The following is a 15,671-nucleotide window of genomic DNA, read 5'->3' as shown; positions in this document are numbered from 1 at the left end:
CACCCTCTTTGCAACCTTTAAAAAGGGGTGCCCCCCCCCCCCCCTTTCTCGGGGGGGGGGATTTTTATCGCGGGGGGATGGGGGGGGGGGGGCGGGTTTTGGGGGGGGGGGTCGCTGCCCGGAGACGTTTTAACCTGCCCCAGCCTGTGCCCCCCCCCCCCTTTTCCCCAAATTGGGGTGCCCCCCCCCACCCCTTTTTTTTTTTTTTTGCCACGGGGGGGGGGTGTCTGCCCTTCCCCCCCCCCTCCCCCCCCCCCCATAACCCCCCCCCCCAATCGTTGGTCTCTGCCCCTCCCCCCCTTCCCCGGGCCTGGCTTGTTTTGGGGTTTGGGGTTTTTTTTTTAAATAAAAATGGTTAAAAAAAAACAAACCAAAACCAGAAAAAAAATTGGGGGGGGGGGGGGGGGGGCCTTAAGTGGGGGATGTCTGGGTGCTTTTTTGGGGGGGGGGTCTGGGGCCTCTTTTGGGGGGGGGGGGTGTCTGGGTGCTCTTTTTTGGGGGTCTGGGGGCCATTTGGGGGGGGGGGCCTTTGACCGGGGGGGTGTCTGGGGGCCATTTTGGGGGGGGGAGGGGGTCTGGGTGCTCTTTTGGGGGGTCTGGGGGCCATTTGGGGGGGGGCTTTGACAAGGGGGGTGTCTGGGTGCCCTTTTGGGGGGGTCTGGGGGCCATTTTGGGGGGTGGGGGGGGTCTGGGTGCTCTTTTGGGGGGTCTGGGGGCCATTTTGGGGGGGGAGGGGGTCTGGGTGCTCTTTTGGGGGGGTCTGGGGGTCATTTTGGGGGGGGAGGGGGTCTGGGTGCTCTTTTGGGGGGGTCTGGGGGCCATTTTGGGGGGGTAACTGACAAGGGGGGGTCTCAGTGGTCTTTTGGGAGGGTCTGGGGGCCATTTTGGGGGTGGGGGGGTCTGGGTGCTCTTTTGGGGGGGGTCTGGGGGCCATTTTGGGGGGGGGCACAGTGCTCCTTAGGGGAGTGGGGGCCTTTGGGGGGTGGGGGGGGTCTGGGTCCTCTTTTGGGGGGCGTCTGGGGGCCATTGGGGGGGGGCTTTGACAAGGGGGGTGTCTGGGTGCCCTTTTGGGGGGGTCTGGGGGCCATTTTGGGGGGTGGGGGGGGTCTGGGTCCTCTTTTGGGGGGTCTGGGGGCCATTTGGGGGGGGGCTTTGATAAGGGGGTGTCTCGGTGCTCTTTTGGGGGGGTCTGGGGGTCATTTTGGGGGGGGAGGGGGTCTGGGTGCTCTTTTGGGGGGGTCTGGGGGTCATTTTGGGGGGGGAGGGGGTCTGGGTGCTCTTTTGGGGGGGTCTGGGGGCCATTTTGGGGGGTAACTTTGACAAGGGGGGGTCTCAGTGGTCTTTTGGGAGGGTCTGGGGGCCATTTTGGGGGGTGGGGGGGGTCTGGGTGCTCTTTTGGGGGGTCTGGGGGCCTTTTGTGGGGGGGCTTTGACAAGGGGGGTGTCTGGGTGCTCTTTTGGGGGGGGTCTGGGGGCCATTTTGGGGGGGGGGCACCGTGCTCCTTAGGGGAGTGGGGGCCTTTGGGGGGTGGGGGGGGGTCTGGGTCCTCTTTTGGGGGGCGTCTGGGGGCCATTGGGGGGGGGCTTTGACAAGGGGGGGGTCTGGGTGCCCTTTTGGGGGGGTCTGGGGGCCATTTTGGGGGGTGGGGGGGGTCTGGGTGCTCTTTTGGGGGGTCTGGGGGCCATTTGGGGGGGGGCTTTGATAAGGGGGTGTCTCGGTGCTCTTTTGGGGGGGTCTGGGGGTCATTTTGGGGGGGGAGGGGGTCTGGGTGCTCTTTTGGGGGGGTCTGGGGGTCATTTTGGGGGGGGAGGGGGTCTGGGTGCTCTTTTGGGGGGTCTGGGGGCCATTTTGGGGGGGTAACTTTGACAAGGGGGGGTCTCAGTGGTCTTTTGGGAGGGTCTGGGGGCCATTTTGGGGGGTGGGGGGGGTCTGGGTGCTCTTTTGGGGGGTCTGGGGGCCTTTGGGGGGGGGCTTTGACAAGGGGGGTGTCTGGGTGCTCTTTTGGGGGGGGTCTGGGGGCCATTTTGGTGGGGGGGCACCGTGCTCCTTAGGGGAGTGGGGGCCTTTGTGGGGGGGGGGGGTGTGTCTGGGTGCTCTTTTTTGGGGGCCTGGGGGCCATTTGGGGGGGGGGCTTTGACAACGGGGGGGGTCTTGGTGGTCTTTTGGGGGGGTCTGGGGGCCATTTGGGGGGGGGCACTGTGCTCCTTAGGGGAGTGGGGGCCTTTGGGGGGGTCTGGGCGCCATTGGGGGGGGGGGGGGCTTTGACAAAGAGGGGGTCCGGGTGCTCTTTTGGGGGGGTCTGGGGGCCATTTTGGGGGGGGGAGGGGGTCCGGGTGCTCTTTTGGGGGGGTCTGGGGGCCATTTTGGGGGGTGGGGGGGTCTGGGTGCTCTTTTGGGGGGTCTGGGGGCCATTTGGGGGGGGCTTTGATAAGGGGGTGTCTCGGTGCTCTTTTGGGGGGTCTGGGGGCCATTTGGGGGGGGGCTTTGATAAGGGTGTGTCTCGGTGCTCTTTTGGGGGGGTCTGGGGGTCATTTTGGGGGGGGAGGGGGTCTGGGTGCTCTTTTGGGGGGGGTCTGGGGGCCATTTTGGGGGGGTAACTTTGACAAGGGGGGGTCTCAGTGGTCTTTTGGGAGGGTCTGGGGGCCATTTTGGGGGGTGGGGGGGGTCTGGGTGCTCTTTGGGGGGGGTCTGGGGGCCATTTTGGGGGGGGAGGGGGTCCGGGTGCTCTTTTGGGGGGGTCTGGGGGCCATTTTGGGGGGGGAGGGGGTCTGGGTGCTCTTTTGGGGGTGTCTGGGTGCTCTTTTGGGGGGGTCTGGGGGCCATTTTGGGGGGGGGAGGGGGTCCGGGTGCTCTTTTGGGGGGGTTTGGGTGCTGGTTTTTTGGGGGGGGGGGGCTGCAGGCGCCTTTCGCAGCCCACGGGTTGAATCCGCGCCCCCCCCATCGCTCACGGGCCCGTTTTATCCCCGTCTCCTCCCATCCTCCACGGCCTGACGCCTCACGGCCCGCCCCCCCCCCCGCCCACCTGGAAAAAAGCTTCCCCTTTACGTTCCCGGTGGGAATCCATCCGGAAAAAAAAAAAAAATTAAAAAAAAAAAAAAAAAATTAAAAATCTCGGCGGCCCAATCCACTTCCGGCTGGTCGTCGCGACGCTCCGCGGCGGCTCCACTGGCGGCTCCGGGGGCGCCTACGGGACGTACGGTTTTTTCCGAGAACGATCGGCGAGAACAACCCGTCGTCTCGCCCGACTTTTCCCGGGAGCCGGTGGCGTGACGGGGGATGTGACGTACCCGCTCGGTGCCACCTTCTTTTGCCCAAGCGCTTCGAAGATTATTTTTGAAATGAGTCCCGTTGTCTGACTCGATTCTTTCTGGAGTATCACCTCGCCGCAAGACTTGGCTTTCAAGGCCCGGGACGGTATTCCGGGCAGTGGCGCAGGGCACACGGCGTTGGTTTCCGACCGCCCGGTGCTTCCTTCCACCACGGGAAGCACGTAACGCTTCCCCTGGCGGGTTTGGGGGAGTGTGGTGGAGTCCATTTGCCGACCTCCTCCCCGTCCTTCTATTTTACCCATCTAGAAAACCGGATCGAGTTGCAATGAAGATGTCGCTGGCAGGCACTGGGGAAGTTCCGGATGGGACTCAGTGACAAACGGGAAGCGGAAGACACTGACCGGGAGCCAAAGGCAGATGAGCTGACGGGATCCTCCTCAGATAGTCATTGAAGAGAGAGCCGTTGAAGGAGCAGTCCATGGAAGGAGCAGTCCATTGAAGGAGAAGTCCGTTGAAGGAGAAGAAGTCCGTTGAAGGAGAAGTCCATTGAAGGAGCAATGTGTTGAAGGAGCAGTCCATTGAAGGAGCAGTTCGTTGAAGAAGCAGTCCGTTGAAGAAGCAGTCCATTGAAGAAGCAGTCCGTTGAAGGAGAAGTCCGTTGAAGAAGTCCGTTGAAGGAGAAGTCTGTTGAAGGAGCAGCCCGTTGAAGAAAAAGTCCGTTGAAGAAGAAGTCTGTTGAAGAAGAAGTCCATTGAAGGAGCAATGCGTTGAAGGAGCAGTCCATTGAAGGAGCAGTCCGTTGAAGGAGCAGTCCGTTGAAGGAGCAGTCCGTTGAAGGAGAAGTCTGTTGAAGGAGCAGCCCATTGAAGAAAAAGTCCGTTGAAGAAGAAGTCCGTTGAAGAAGTCCGTTGAAGGAGCAATGCGTTGAAGGAGCAGTCCATTGAAGGAGCAGTCCGTTGAAGGAGTCTGTTGAAGAAGAAGTCCGTTGAAGAAGCAGTCCGTTGAAGGAGCAGTCCGTTGAAGAAAAAGTACGTTGAAGGAGAAGTCCGTTGAAGAAGAAGTCCGTTGAAGGAGCAATGCGTTGAAGGAGCAGTCCATTGAAGGAGCAGTCTGTTGAAGGAGTCCGTTGAAGAAGCAGTCCGTTGAAGGAGCAGTCCATTGAAGAAGAAGTCCGTTGAAGGAGCAGTCCGTTGAAGGAGCAGTCCGTTGAAGGAGCAATGCGTTGAAGGAGCAGTCCGTTGAAGGAGTCTGTTGAAGAAGAAGTCCGTTGAAGAAGCAGTCCATTGAAGAAAAAGTCCGTTGAAGGAGAAGTCCGTTGAAGGAGCAGTCCGTTGAAGAAGAAGTCCGTTGAAGAAGAAGTCCGTTGAAGGAGCAATGCGTTGAAGGAGCAGTCCGTAGAAGGAGCAGTCCGTTGAAGGAGCAGTTCGTTGAAGAAGAGCCCACTGGAGAAGAGCCAAAGACAGAGCCCTCAGAGAAGAACCCAGTGGAAAAGAGCCAACCTCATCCCTTCGATCCCTCAACTTTTAGACCGAGCACGGCAGATGGGATGGAACACCCCCTTGGTCAGTTTGGGCCACCTGTCCCGTCCACGGGGTTAAAAAAAAAAAACCCCAAACCCCAAGTCAGCTGCCCCTGGTTGCCACTGCAAGAAGCGCAAGCAAGAGCCTCTCGCACTGAACAGAACGGTGGCTCTTCTTCACCCCCGACCAAGACCAGTCCACCCCTTATTCCATACCATTTGCATCGTGCTCAGATCACTAATACTTCTTAGCCCCCAAATATATACACATACATGATGACGTCGACGATGACAACGTCGATTACAACGACGTTAACGACAACGACAACAACAGAGAAGACAAAGACGACGACGCCACCGCCGATGACGCCGATGTCAACGTCGACGATGACGCCGCGAACGACAACCACGACAGCAACGTCGACAGCGACGTCAACGACGATGACTTTGACAACCAAGACGATGACGGCGGCGACAATGATGTCGATGTCGACGATGACAACGTTGACGACGACGTCCTCGATGACGACAATGACAACAACACCATCGACGATGACGACGTCAACGCCGCCGTCGATGACGCCGCTGTGAGCGATGACGATGGCAACGACGACGACGATGACGATGACATCGATGATGACGTGTTGCGTGAAAGGGACGAAGCGGTTTGGGCAGAAAATAAACCCTCTTGCGTTCTAACGCTCCTCACCGAGGCGGGAGGCCGGGTGCGGCTGGATTTAAATTCTCAGCGATGCCCAATTCGCCACGATCAGTCCGGTCGCGTTTAAGCGCCGGAGGTGCTTCTTGGATTGGAGATGGTCCGTTTGGTGGGGATCGGAACAGTAGGGCACCATCTCTGTCCTTCCGGAGCTTGGATACTCTAACACCACCTTCAGAGATCGGCACGATTTCATTAACGCCTTCTAAATAAGCACGCCGCTTTCCAACCGTGGGTTTCTGGGCCGCGCCAGCTGGTGGTGCTGTCCCTTTACGGATCACGTCTAGGAGGCGGGAAGGTCCCCAAACCGTCGGGTTCTGGTTGCAACGCTCCCGCTAGGGACAGCAAACCCTTCTCAAGGTCTTGAATATCCGTTCGCGGCGGCGTTAAAGGAGCGAGAGCCAAATTCTAATGGGCTCTCCGCTCCTGCTGGTCCCTTCTGCCGTAAGTTACAAGGAGAACCATGTTCACCGAAGCCCCAATTCTACATGGACGGGGTCGGTTGGATGTATGGGACCAAGCTGTTGGAAGAAGCTTAGCTCCTTCGTTAGCAATTCCGGAGCATTAGTGTGTCGTTCGGTCCATTCCCCGGATCTACCCTTTTTAAGCAAACTATAAAGGGGGCGAGCGACGATGGGGAAGCCAGGGATGCATTTACGCCGATAACCTAAAATTCCCAGAACTTGCTGGAACTCCTTCGCGCTGGATGGATTCTGTCCACGCTCTAATTTTTCCAGGGTATCCTGAGGGACGGAAGCGGCTCCTTTAAGCCACCAGGCCCCCAGGAATTTAACTTCCCCTTTCGGGTCCCCGACGCTTGGAGTCTGGGATTTCCAATCCCGAAGCCAGTAACGTCCTTCGGATGTTTTCCATCACGTCTTTAACGCTTTCTTGGTTTTCTCCCCCTTCTTGGGGTGGCGTCGATACCTCGGGACACCGTGAAACGGGAATCTCGGGCAGCACTTCGGCTCAAGCGGTGGGAGCGATAGCGGGGGGGGGAGCGTTCGTGTCCTCGCGGAGGTCGGTGAAAGGCCCGTTGGGCTCCTCTCCGCGTCAACGCGAACCGCGCTTTGTCCTGCTCGAGGAGGGGAATCCCCCCCCCAAAAAAAAAACCAAAAAACCATCTCTTTTAACATCTCAGGCAGCCATCCGAGGATGGGCGGCTCCTTGGTTCGTTGTCACAACTGCCGCGATCTTTGGAACCGCGGCGGTCGGGGGGGGGTGCAGCGTCGGCGTTTGACTTGCCGTAATCTACCGCGAAGGGCCGTTGCCCGGTTGGTTTCTTTACGGGCCACACGGGTGAATTACGAAGCGAGTGAGTCCTCTTAACGATGTCTCTTTTTTCTAAATCCGACACCGCCCCGTCCGCCTCCCGCCAAGTGCAGCCGCGGGCAGGGGACGCTGCCGGACGTTGGCGATTTTAGAGGGAGCCAAAAGTACGGAAGTTTCCCGTAGACCCGATTTCACCGTGCCTAATCCCTTTTCGCGTCCTGCAAAACGCCCCCCGCAGCCCCATCTGGAAATTTCCGCGGCGCGTCAAATCCCAGGAGGTCAGTACGCGAGGCACCCCCCCCCCCTCCCCCCCCCCGCCCCCAACCCTCGTCATTCGCTGCTCTCCCGGCAACCAGAGGTTAATTTTTTTTCGCGGCGGGGCATGTTTTTACCACACCGTCACTTCCTGTGAAGATTTACGCCCCCGAGAAGTTGTGCCGTTTCGTTAGCGACGGCGGACGTTTGGGCTCCAGCAACGATAATAAATTTTACCGACATCTTCCGGGGTCCGACAGGAATGACGATAACAGGTTCGGAGTCTTTATGGGAGAGCCGTTGAATCGCTAGTACGCGCCGGGCAGGGCGGTTCACTGCCCTCCCCGGGGATAAGAGTTTTTTGATTGACTTTGGCTTTGACAAACCCGATCGAGTTACGCTCCGGTGCGAAAGGCACGATTTTCTCACGGTTTGGGGATTCTCTCGTTAGGCTTTTTTCCCCGGCCGAATTTATTCTTTCTAGTTAGAGGTTGGACCAGCGTACGGAGATCTCCCACAGGGACACCGCGCAAGAACAGGGACACCCCCTAGTTGTAAGACTTTACACCACAACTCGTTCCGGTCCTCATCAGGCTTAAACCTTCCGTCCGATGTAAGGTTTTGAGTGTGAGTTCGGACTTGGCGAACCTTTCGGGGACGTTCGGAGGGTTTTTTGCCAGTTAGGCCGGCCCAGCCCGTTCGGCGCCCGTACTGCTCTATCTCCTGTACGTATTCATTCCGGGTGGGCCACGTAGCGACGCCGGACCCTGCCCGGGATCATCCCGAGCCTCTCGTATGCCATCTTGAGTGCGGTCAACGAAGGGTTTCAGGCAATTGGGAAGACCACGGACGAGAGGGGCTCATCGACTGGGGCTTATCGACGGGGGATTTCCGAAATTCTTCTTGGTCATACACGTCCAGCCGCGAACGGATCAGAGCAGCCCATAGCTCTAATCTCGAACGGCTCCCCCCTCTCTCGCGGATCCGTACCACCTGCCCAAAAGGCTGCGTGAGCGGTCAGGGAATAATTATGATCCCCGTCCGTCGTAGTTAAAAAACCCACTCCTGGTCCCCAAGAGTCTCCCGCTTCTTCCTCACTCAACATAATTCTATCTCCTCCTTCAGAAGAAACTCAACAACCAATTCTTCTGGCCGCCTCGAATATTTTTCCCTTATTTTTGCCAACTCTCTTGGCGCCGGCGCAACAGTACGCGCCGTGGCGTGGACTTCGTCACCACCCTCATCAACTGCGGTTTGGGTTTTAATCGGAGCTCGTAAAGGAAAGACTCGGGATTTCACGGGAGACGTCCTTTCCTCCTCGTCTTCTTCGTCATCCTCACTATGAGACCAAAAATCTCCGCTCTGGGTTCCGGATTTTGGAGAACACATTAACTTCCGAATTTGTTGGACCTGGGTCGAGGGCTGCGTTTTGTCTAAGAGCCCAGTCACCCTTCCCCATCACATTTCAAGTTGGAGATTTTTCACCTTTAAGTAAGTTGGGGATTTTTCACTCCCGCGTCGAGAGTTCCGCTTTCCTAAACGTTCACTCTCACTCGCAAGCTTATCGAGTTCTTCATTTTCCTCCCGCCTCCTTCTGAAAAGCCCAACGAGATGACTTCCGCGCCTCCTTCTCCGATTCCAGAGTTGCGCGTTCTGCAGCAGAAATCGGGTTAGGAGCAGGGGTTTCCCAAGCTTCTTGGGACAAAGATGCGCCTAACACCCTACACATCACACCTTTGCCTTTCCCCCGCTCTGAGCTTCTGTGAAGCCCGACGCCCTTCGACGCGTTCCACCGCTTTCTCTTCGCCCTTCCGAAATTTTTTGGGCCCCCTCCTCCTTCCCAGCCTGGGAAAGGGGGCGCCGTCATGTTTTGGCGGCGGTTTTTCTCCGCGGCGATCCTGCCGACTTAACGCCAAATTTCCGGCGCGCGAAAAAGGGGCCAAGCGGTTTTGGCGTCCCTACGGAGTGGGGTTGGGGGGAAGAAAGGCTCAGCCCGGTGACTGATCCCGGGAGCCAGCGACGGAGTTCTTCGCAGTGGCGTCTTCCTTGATATCCCCCCTCTTTCGGGCTATTTTTATACTATTTTCAGCCTTTGAGGCAGACTTTGAGTGACTTTAGTCACGCGTGCTTTTATTATGATCGGTGTGAAATACTCTCCCTTCACATTTAAAGGTATATTTTAGGAGAAATTCAGGGCGCGGACTCAAGGAGGAGTGGCCGCACCTTGGAGGCGGGCAGCCTTGGGGACGGAGGTGCATTTTGGTGTCGTAACGACATTACAAGGAGCAAAGTTCGCCCAAAGGACAGCATTTTCATCAAAATGTGACAAAACGTTGGCTCAGGGTAGCGGGCAGGCAGCTCATTGGCCGTTTATCTGCTTCATGGGACCATCCCCTCCCTGTACCTGCATAAGACAAGGCCACGGAAGAATTATCTTCCATCCCGGATCTCATGCAGCTTCGCAAGCGTCGTACAGGGAACCGCAGGCGTCGCGTTTTTTTTTTCGCGTGCCAGCTCCGGCCTCTTGATTTTTTTATACTTTCCCTTAAGGCTGTGCTTTTGTATTTTGGGCCGTTTTAGTAATTATTCCACACCCCTCTGCCCGAGTTTTGGGGCATCTGCCAATTTGGCAAGAGGATCTTCGCTGGGATCGGTCGCTTTTCGTCCTTGTTCGCGCTGGAAATAATTCAGACGTGTTTCGTAGGCGAGGCGGTTGGACGGGAAACTTAGCCGGGAAAAGGAAGAAAATCACCTTGTCCAAAGGGTTGGAGCTTCCAGGAAGCTTCCTGTTTTAGGGAATGGCCACCAACTGAAACCCCGAGGCACAGTTATCGTCTGCTCTACTAACGGAACCTTTCCGGAGCTCCTTTTTGGTACGGGGGGATGGAGAAGAGGAATTTTTTTTTCCTTTCCCCATCTCCTCACCACCAGCGGTGCGTGGCGGGAGGACAAGAGATTTCCATAAGAAAACTTCACACAGGAGATAAGGGAAATCTTTTTCCTCACGAGGACGGTCCGACGCAAAAAACGGCTACAAAGACCTATAATCTGGTGGCCATTCTTGGAAGTTTTCAAGTCCCAGCTTGGATCGTGTCCCGAACCACTGGCTCTAACTGCGTATCCGACGCCGCTGGGAGCAGGAAGGTTTTCCGGAGACCTCCTGACCTGGCCCCTTGACCGACATTGTCACGTAGGCAGGATGCCACCCACGTCCTTCAAAGCAGCACGTAGGGCACAGCACTGCCATGTAAGGTGCGGATCCTCTCAAATCGCGCTACCGTTGGTGGAGACAATTTCCCGACGTTCAGAAGGCATTTGCTGGCTCAGGATGACCATGACCTGGCCAGGCTGGAGAGTTGGGCAAAGAGGAACCTTCTGGAATTCAAGAGGGGCAAGCGCAGGGTGCTGCACCCGGGGAGGAATAACCCCCCGCAGCAGGACAGGTTGGGGGTGACCTGCTGGAGAGCAGCTCGGTGGGGAGAGACCTGGGAGTGCTGGGGGCCGACGGGACGGCCATGAGGCAGCCATGGGCCCTGGTGGCCAAGAAGGCCAGTGGCATCGTGGGGGGCATGAAGAAGAGCGTGGCCGGCAGGTGGAGGGAGGTCATCCTCCCCCTCTGCTCTGCCCTGGGGAGGCCGCAGCTGGAGTTGTGGGTCCAGTTCTGGGCTCCCCGGGTCAAGAGGGACAGGGAACTGCTGGAGAGGGGACAGCAAAGGGCTACCGAGATGCTGAGGGGACGGGAACGTCTCTCTGCTGAAGAAAGGCCGAGGGATTTGGGGCTTTTTGTCTGGAAAAAAGACGGCTGAGGGGGGATCTTAAAGAGGGGGTGTCAGGAGGATGGGGCCAGGCTCTTCTCAGTGGTGCCCGGGGACAGGACAAGGGGTAACGGGCACAAACGTGAGCATGGGAAGTTCCACCTAAACAGGAGGAGGAACTTCTTGACTCTGCGGGTGGCAGAGCCCTGGCACAGGCTGCCCAGAGAGGTGGGGGAGTCTCCGTCTGTGGAGACATCCCAAACCCGCCCGGACGCGTTCCTGTGCCGCCTGCTCTGGGTGACCCTGCTCTGGAGGGGGTTGGAGGAGATGATCTCCAGAGGGCCCTTCCAACCCTACGGTTCTACGATTCTATGATTTGTCTGCCGCGGGAAATGGTATCAGGACAGGAAGAGAGAGATTTATTTTTTTTTTTCTTTTCACTCAGTCACCGCAAGGAAGAAATAACTAAAAGCGCCGGATTGATCCTTGCCATTGCTCCGGGGGGGAAAAAAATAAAATCCTCGAGTCTTGAATTCCGCACGCATCCCTTCCCGAGAATCGCCGGTGGTGGTTTTGGTTGCCTAAGAGAAACAGACCAGCTTATAATTATGTCCATTGCAACCAATTAATAAGGCCTGCCGCCAGGGCGTGGAGGAGGCAAGTCCTTAACGAACACGCACCACCCTCTCCGTAAGAGCTGGTACCCGCTGTCCCCCTGCCCAAAGGGACCGGAGGGCTGGGTCCGTCGGGGAGGTTGACGATGCCTCCAGCCATAAGTACAAGAAAGGGCTGGAAGCCTGTTCCAGACCTGAATATTCTTCTGGCCGGCGCAAGTATGGTTTCCGGCTCCTTTTTTTTTCCCCTTGGCTCCAGAAATTTCCTTTCCGCATCATTTTCCGGTGCTGGGGACCAGAGGGGAGGAGAGGGAGAGGTCTTTGTCGCGGGAGCCAGCGCGCAGCCTTGCCATCCTGGCGCGCGTTAACCCTTGCTGAAGGAAGAAGATTGAAGTCTCGGTCGCGCGAGGCTCCTTCGCGTCGTGGGGAAGGAGAGGCGCCGGCCGTGTCCGCCACTGCCCCCGGGGGCAAACGGTTCCCTCCTTCCTAGGGAGAGCCGAGACCCTTCCCCGCACGCCTCTTCTTGGGGACAACCGCGGCACCAGCAGCGGCAAAGCCTTTGCGGACCCTCCTCCCCCTCCTCTGCCTCCTCCTCCGTCTCCAGGCTGGAACTTCCCTGCCCTTGCGGTGGTCGCCCGCAGCCTGCTCGCGCGCAAGGTGGGTGACGCCGCTTTCTCCGCCGTGAAGAGGAGAAAGGGGACGCGGCCGAAGGGGGACGGCGCTTCCCAGCTGAGCTCCAGCCGCCGCGCCGTCACAGCTCCCCGCCTCGCTGCCCGCAGCCCCCCGGCCAGCCGTTGGCGCGTCCCCAGCCAACGCACACCGTCGTCGTCATCGTTGTCGTCGTCGTCGTCGTCATCGGAGGAGGAGGAGGAGGACGACCAACACCAAAAAGGTCGGGAAAGGGTTTTTTGGGAGGAAGGCTCAATCGAATCCCCTCAGCAGCAGGCTACCTTGTACTTTCGGTGACCCGTCTGCTCTTTTTTCTTGCTGCCTGACGTCCGGGGAAAACCTTTTTTTTCCATGGGGAACGACAACCAAACCCTGGGCGCGGATTTCGTCTTCCTGGGCTTCTCCAGCCTAGCGGAACTCCAGAAGCTGCTTCTTGTGGTGTTTTTGCCGCTGTACCTGGTCACCCTGAGCATGAACACCACTATCATGGTCATCATATGTGCCGATCGAAGCCTTCACACGCCCATGTACTTTTTCCTTGGCGTCTTGTCGTTTTCCGAGACTTGCTACACCTTTGTCATTGTCCCCAAAATGCTGGTAGATTTGACAGCGCAGAGAAAAACCATCTCCTTCCTGGGCTGCGCTGTGCAAATGTACTTCTTCCTTTTCTTGGGGTGCTCCCACTCCTTCCTTCTGGCAGCCATGGGCTACGACCGCTGCGTTGCCGTCTGCCACCCCCTGCACTACAACGGCATCATGACTTGGAGAGCGTGCGCTCGGCTGGTGGCTGCTTCTGCTCTCAGCGGCTTGCTGGTTGCCCAGGTGGTTACCCCCTTGATATTTTCCTTGCCCTTCCAGGCGTCCCGGAGACTCAACCATTTCTTCTGCGACATATCCCCCCTCCTCCGTGCGGCCTTCGCTCATACAAACCTCAGCGAGGCCATCATCTTCACGCTGGGTGTCTCCGTCCTGACGATCCCACTGGCGCTCATCCTCATTTCGTACCTGTTCATTTTCTTGGCCATCTCGCAGATCCCTTCGGCTGCGGGGAGGCAAAAAGCCTTCTCCACCTGCAGCTCCCACCTGATAGTGGTGGTTGTTCATTATGGCTGTGCCTCCTTCATCTACCTGAGACCTGACTCCAGATACTCCTCGGATCAGGACGCGTTGATCTCCGTCACTTATACCATCCTCACTCCTCTGCTCAACCCGATGATTTACAGCCTAAGGAACAAGGATGTCAAAATGGCTCTTCAAAAAGCAGTCAGGAAAAACACACTATTTCAGAAAGTTTTCCAGTGAAGTGGGTAAGAAAAGCCGCTTCCCGGCCGGGTATTTTCAGCAAAAAGCTTCCACTTCCAGAAAAACATTGCCCCGTTTCCGTACATCCTTTTTTTTTTCCGCTCGCGGAGAAGCTTTCAGGAACGACACGACAGCTAATCGCGGCGGCTGCTAAGAACTTGGCAATAAAGGTCAACAAATCTGAGTCGCGGCGAGACCGAAAGCACGAACTCCAACGAAACACGAATTTTTAAACTGGGAAGCCCAAATTTTCACTCCACTGATGGCAGTTTCTTCGGTGCAACTTTGGCGCGTGAACCGTTTACTGAATAAAAGCATGGGTGTTGAAATAATTTCGCGGTGAAGCTCCTGGTGTTTGTCTGTTTTTGGGTTTTGTTTTTTTTTTAAAGAGATGGAAAACTCGGGGCCCCGTTTGCGTCGTGTTATAAAGATATCCCTGAGCCCCGACACCTGCCCATCCGCGCGGTGTTGCGTTGCCCGTCGACAAAGCCTGCAAGGCAGGCGAACCGCTTCAAATTGTGTCAGCCGGCCTTTGCCACGGGCTCGATTTATGCACGCAACCCCGAACCAAACCCTAGCGCCACGTTCCCTTGCTGGCCTGTGTGAAGGTGACCTCAAATCTAAGACCTTAGACACTTGTAAAGCACGACAGTCTTGGTCAAGAGGGGAGGTACCAGATGTCTGGAGGGTGGCTAATGTGACGCTCATCTACAAGAAGGGTGGGAAGGAGGATCTGGGGAACTACAGGCCTGTCAGCCTGACCTCGGTACCAGGGAAGATCATGGAGAGGATCATCTTGAGTGAGCTCTCACGGCAAGCACAGGGCAGCCAAGGGATCGGGGCCAGCCAGCAGGGGTTTAGGAAAGGGAGGTCCTGCTTGACCAACCTGATCTCTTTCTATGACCATGTCACCCGCCTTCTGGATGCGGGGAAGGCTGTGGACGTTGTCCATCTGGACGTTGGTAAGGCCTTTGACACCATCCCCCGCAGCGTTCTCCTGGAGAAGCTGGCGAATCCTGGCATAGACAAGTGTACTCTTCGCTGGGTTCAAAACTGGCTGGATGGCCGTGCCCAGAGAGTTGGGATTAATGGGGTGAAATCTTCTTGGTGGCCGCTCACCAGTGGTGTCCCTCAGGGCTCAGTTTTGGGGCTGGTTTTGTTTAATATCTTTATCGATGATGTGGATGAGGGGATTGAGCGCACCCTCAGTAAGTTCGCAGGCGACACCAAACCGGGTGGGAGTGTTGATCTGCTGGAGGGTAGGAAGGCTCTACAGAGGGACCTGGACAGGCTGGATCCATGGGCCAAGGCCAACCGTAGGAGGTTTAATAAGGCCAAGTGCCGGGTCCTGCCTTTCGGTCACAACAACCCCAAGCAACGCTACGGGCTTGGGGCAGAGTGGCTGGAAAGTGCCCGGCTGCCCCCCTGGGGGGGCTGGTGGACGGCCAGCTTGACACGAGCCAGCAGCGTGCCCAGGTGGCCAAGAAGGCCAACAACATCCTGGCTTGTATCAGGAACAGCGTGGCCAGCAGGAGCAGGGAAGGGATGGTGCCTCTGTACTGGGCACTGGCGAGGCCTCACCTCGAGTGCTGTGCTCAGTTCTGGGCCCCTCTGTACGAGAGGGACATTGAGGTGCTGGAGCGTGTCCAGAGGAGAGCGACCAGGCTGGGGAGGGGTCTGGAGACCAGGGCATGTGAGGAGAGGCTGAGGGAGCTGGGCATGTTTAGCTTGGAGAAGAGGAGGCTGAGGGGAGACCTCGTTGCCCTCTACAACTCCCTGAAAGGAGGGTGCAGAGAGGTGGGGGTTGGCCTCTTCTCCCAGGTGAATAACGACAGGACCAGAGGAAATGGTCCGAAGCTGCGGCAGGGGAGGTTTAGGTTAGATATCAGGAAGAATTCCTTTCCTGAAAGAGCGGTCAGGCACTGGAACGGCCTGCCCAGGGAGGGGGTTGAGAACCCATCCCTAGAGGTGTTTAAGAAACGTCTAGATGGGGCACTTCAGGGCATGCTCTAGTGGCAGAGATTGTAGGTCGTCGGGGGTTTTTTGTGTTTTGGGGTTTTTTTTTGTTTGTTTGTTTTTGTGTGTGTGTATGGTGGGACTCGATGATCTCAAAGGTCCTTTCCAACCCTGGAGATTCTATGATTCTATGTGCCCACCAGCTTTGGTGAGGATGAGAATGTCTACCGAGGTGAACCTCCAGAGTGGCTCTCCAGGAACAGTTCTCCTAGAAAAACGAAGGGATGAGATCTCCGTAGGCGCATGCTCTTCCCCCACAATTAGGGCGTTTCCCCTAAATCA

At 57.3% G+C, this 15,671-nt stretch overlaps 2 protein-coding genes across 5 annotated transcripts; one reads left to right on the top strand and one right to left on the bottom strand.

Moving 5' to 3' along the window:
* Window positions 1–2,977: 2,977 nt before the first annotated feature.
* On the bottom strand, window positions 2,978–9,310 carry LOC141737231 (uncharacterized). The gene is made up of 9 exons (XM_074571878.1): window positions 9,257–9,310; window positions 8,768–8,991; window positions 8,587–8,686; window positions 8,245–8,395; window positions 7,600–7,800; window positions 6,795–6,907; window positions 5,995–6,249; window positions 5,498–5,841; window positions 2,978–4,711 (listed from the first exon to the last, which is right to left on the bottom strand). The coding sequence occupies exons 1-9, from the start codon at window positions 9,308–9,310 to the stop codon at window positions 3,715–3,717; spliced, it is 2,439 nt and encodes an 812-aa protein (XP_074427979.1). The 3' UTR covers window positions 2,978–3,714.
* Window positions 6,239–13,705, top strand: LOC141737235 (olfactory receptor 10K2-like). Of its 4 annotated transcripts, XM_074571893.1 has the most exons (3): window positions 6,239–6,676; window positions 6,892–7,056; window positions 11,234–13,705. In XM_074571893.1, exon 3 carries the CDS (start codon window positions 12,423–12,425, stop codon window positions 13,371–13,373), a length of 951 nt encoding a protein of 316 aa, XP_074427994.1. In that variant the 5' UTR covers window positions 6,239–6,676; window positions 6,892–7,056; window positions 11,234–12,422; the 3' UTR covers window positions 13,374–13,705. The 4 variants fall into 4 exon arrangements, with proteins under 4 accessions (XP_074427994.1, XP_074427991.1, XP_074427995.1 ...); XM_074571890.1 differs by having other exon boundaries at window positions 6,239–7,056; XM_074571894.1 differs by lacking the exons at window positions 6,239–6,676; window positions 6,892–7,056 and adding an exon at window positions 7,078–7,308.
* The last annotated feature ends 1,966 nt before the right edge of the window (window positions 13,706–15,671 follow it).

This window comes from Larus michahellis, unplaced genomic scaffold (assembly GCF_964199755.1).
Source record: "Larus michahellis unplaced genomic scaffold, bLarMic1.1 SCAFFOLD_325, whole genome shotgun sequence".
Classification (NCBI taxonomy): Eukaryota; Metazoa; Chordata; class Aves; order Charadriiformes; family Laridae; genus Larus; species Larus michahellis.
Note: the sequence above shows the minus strand (reverse complement) of the source record. Positions and strands in the feature narration are given on the sequence as shown.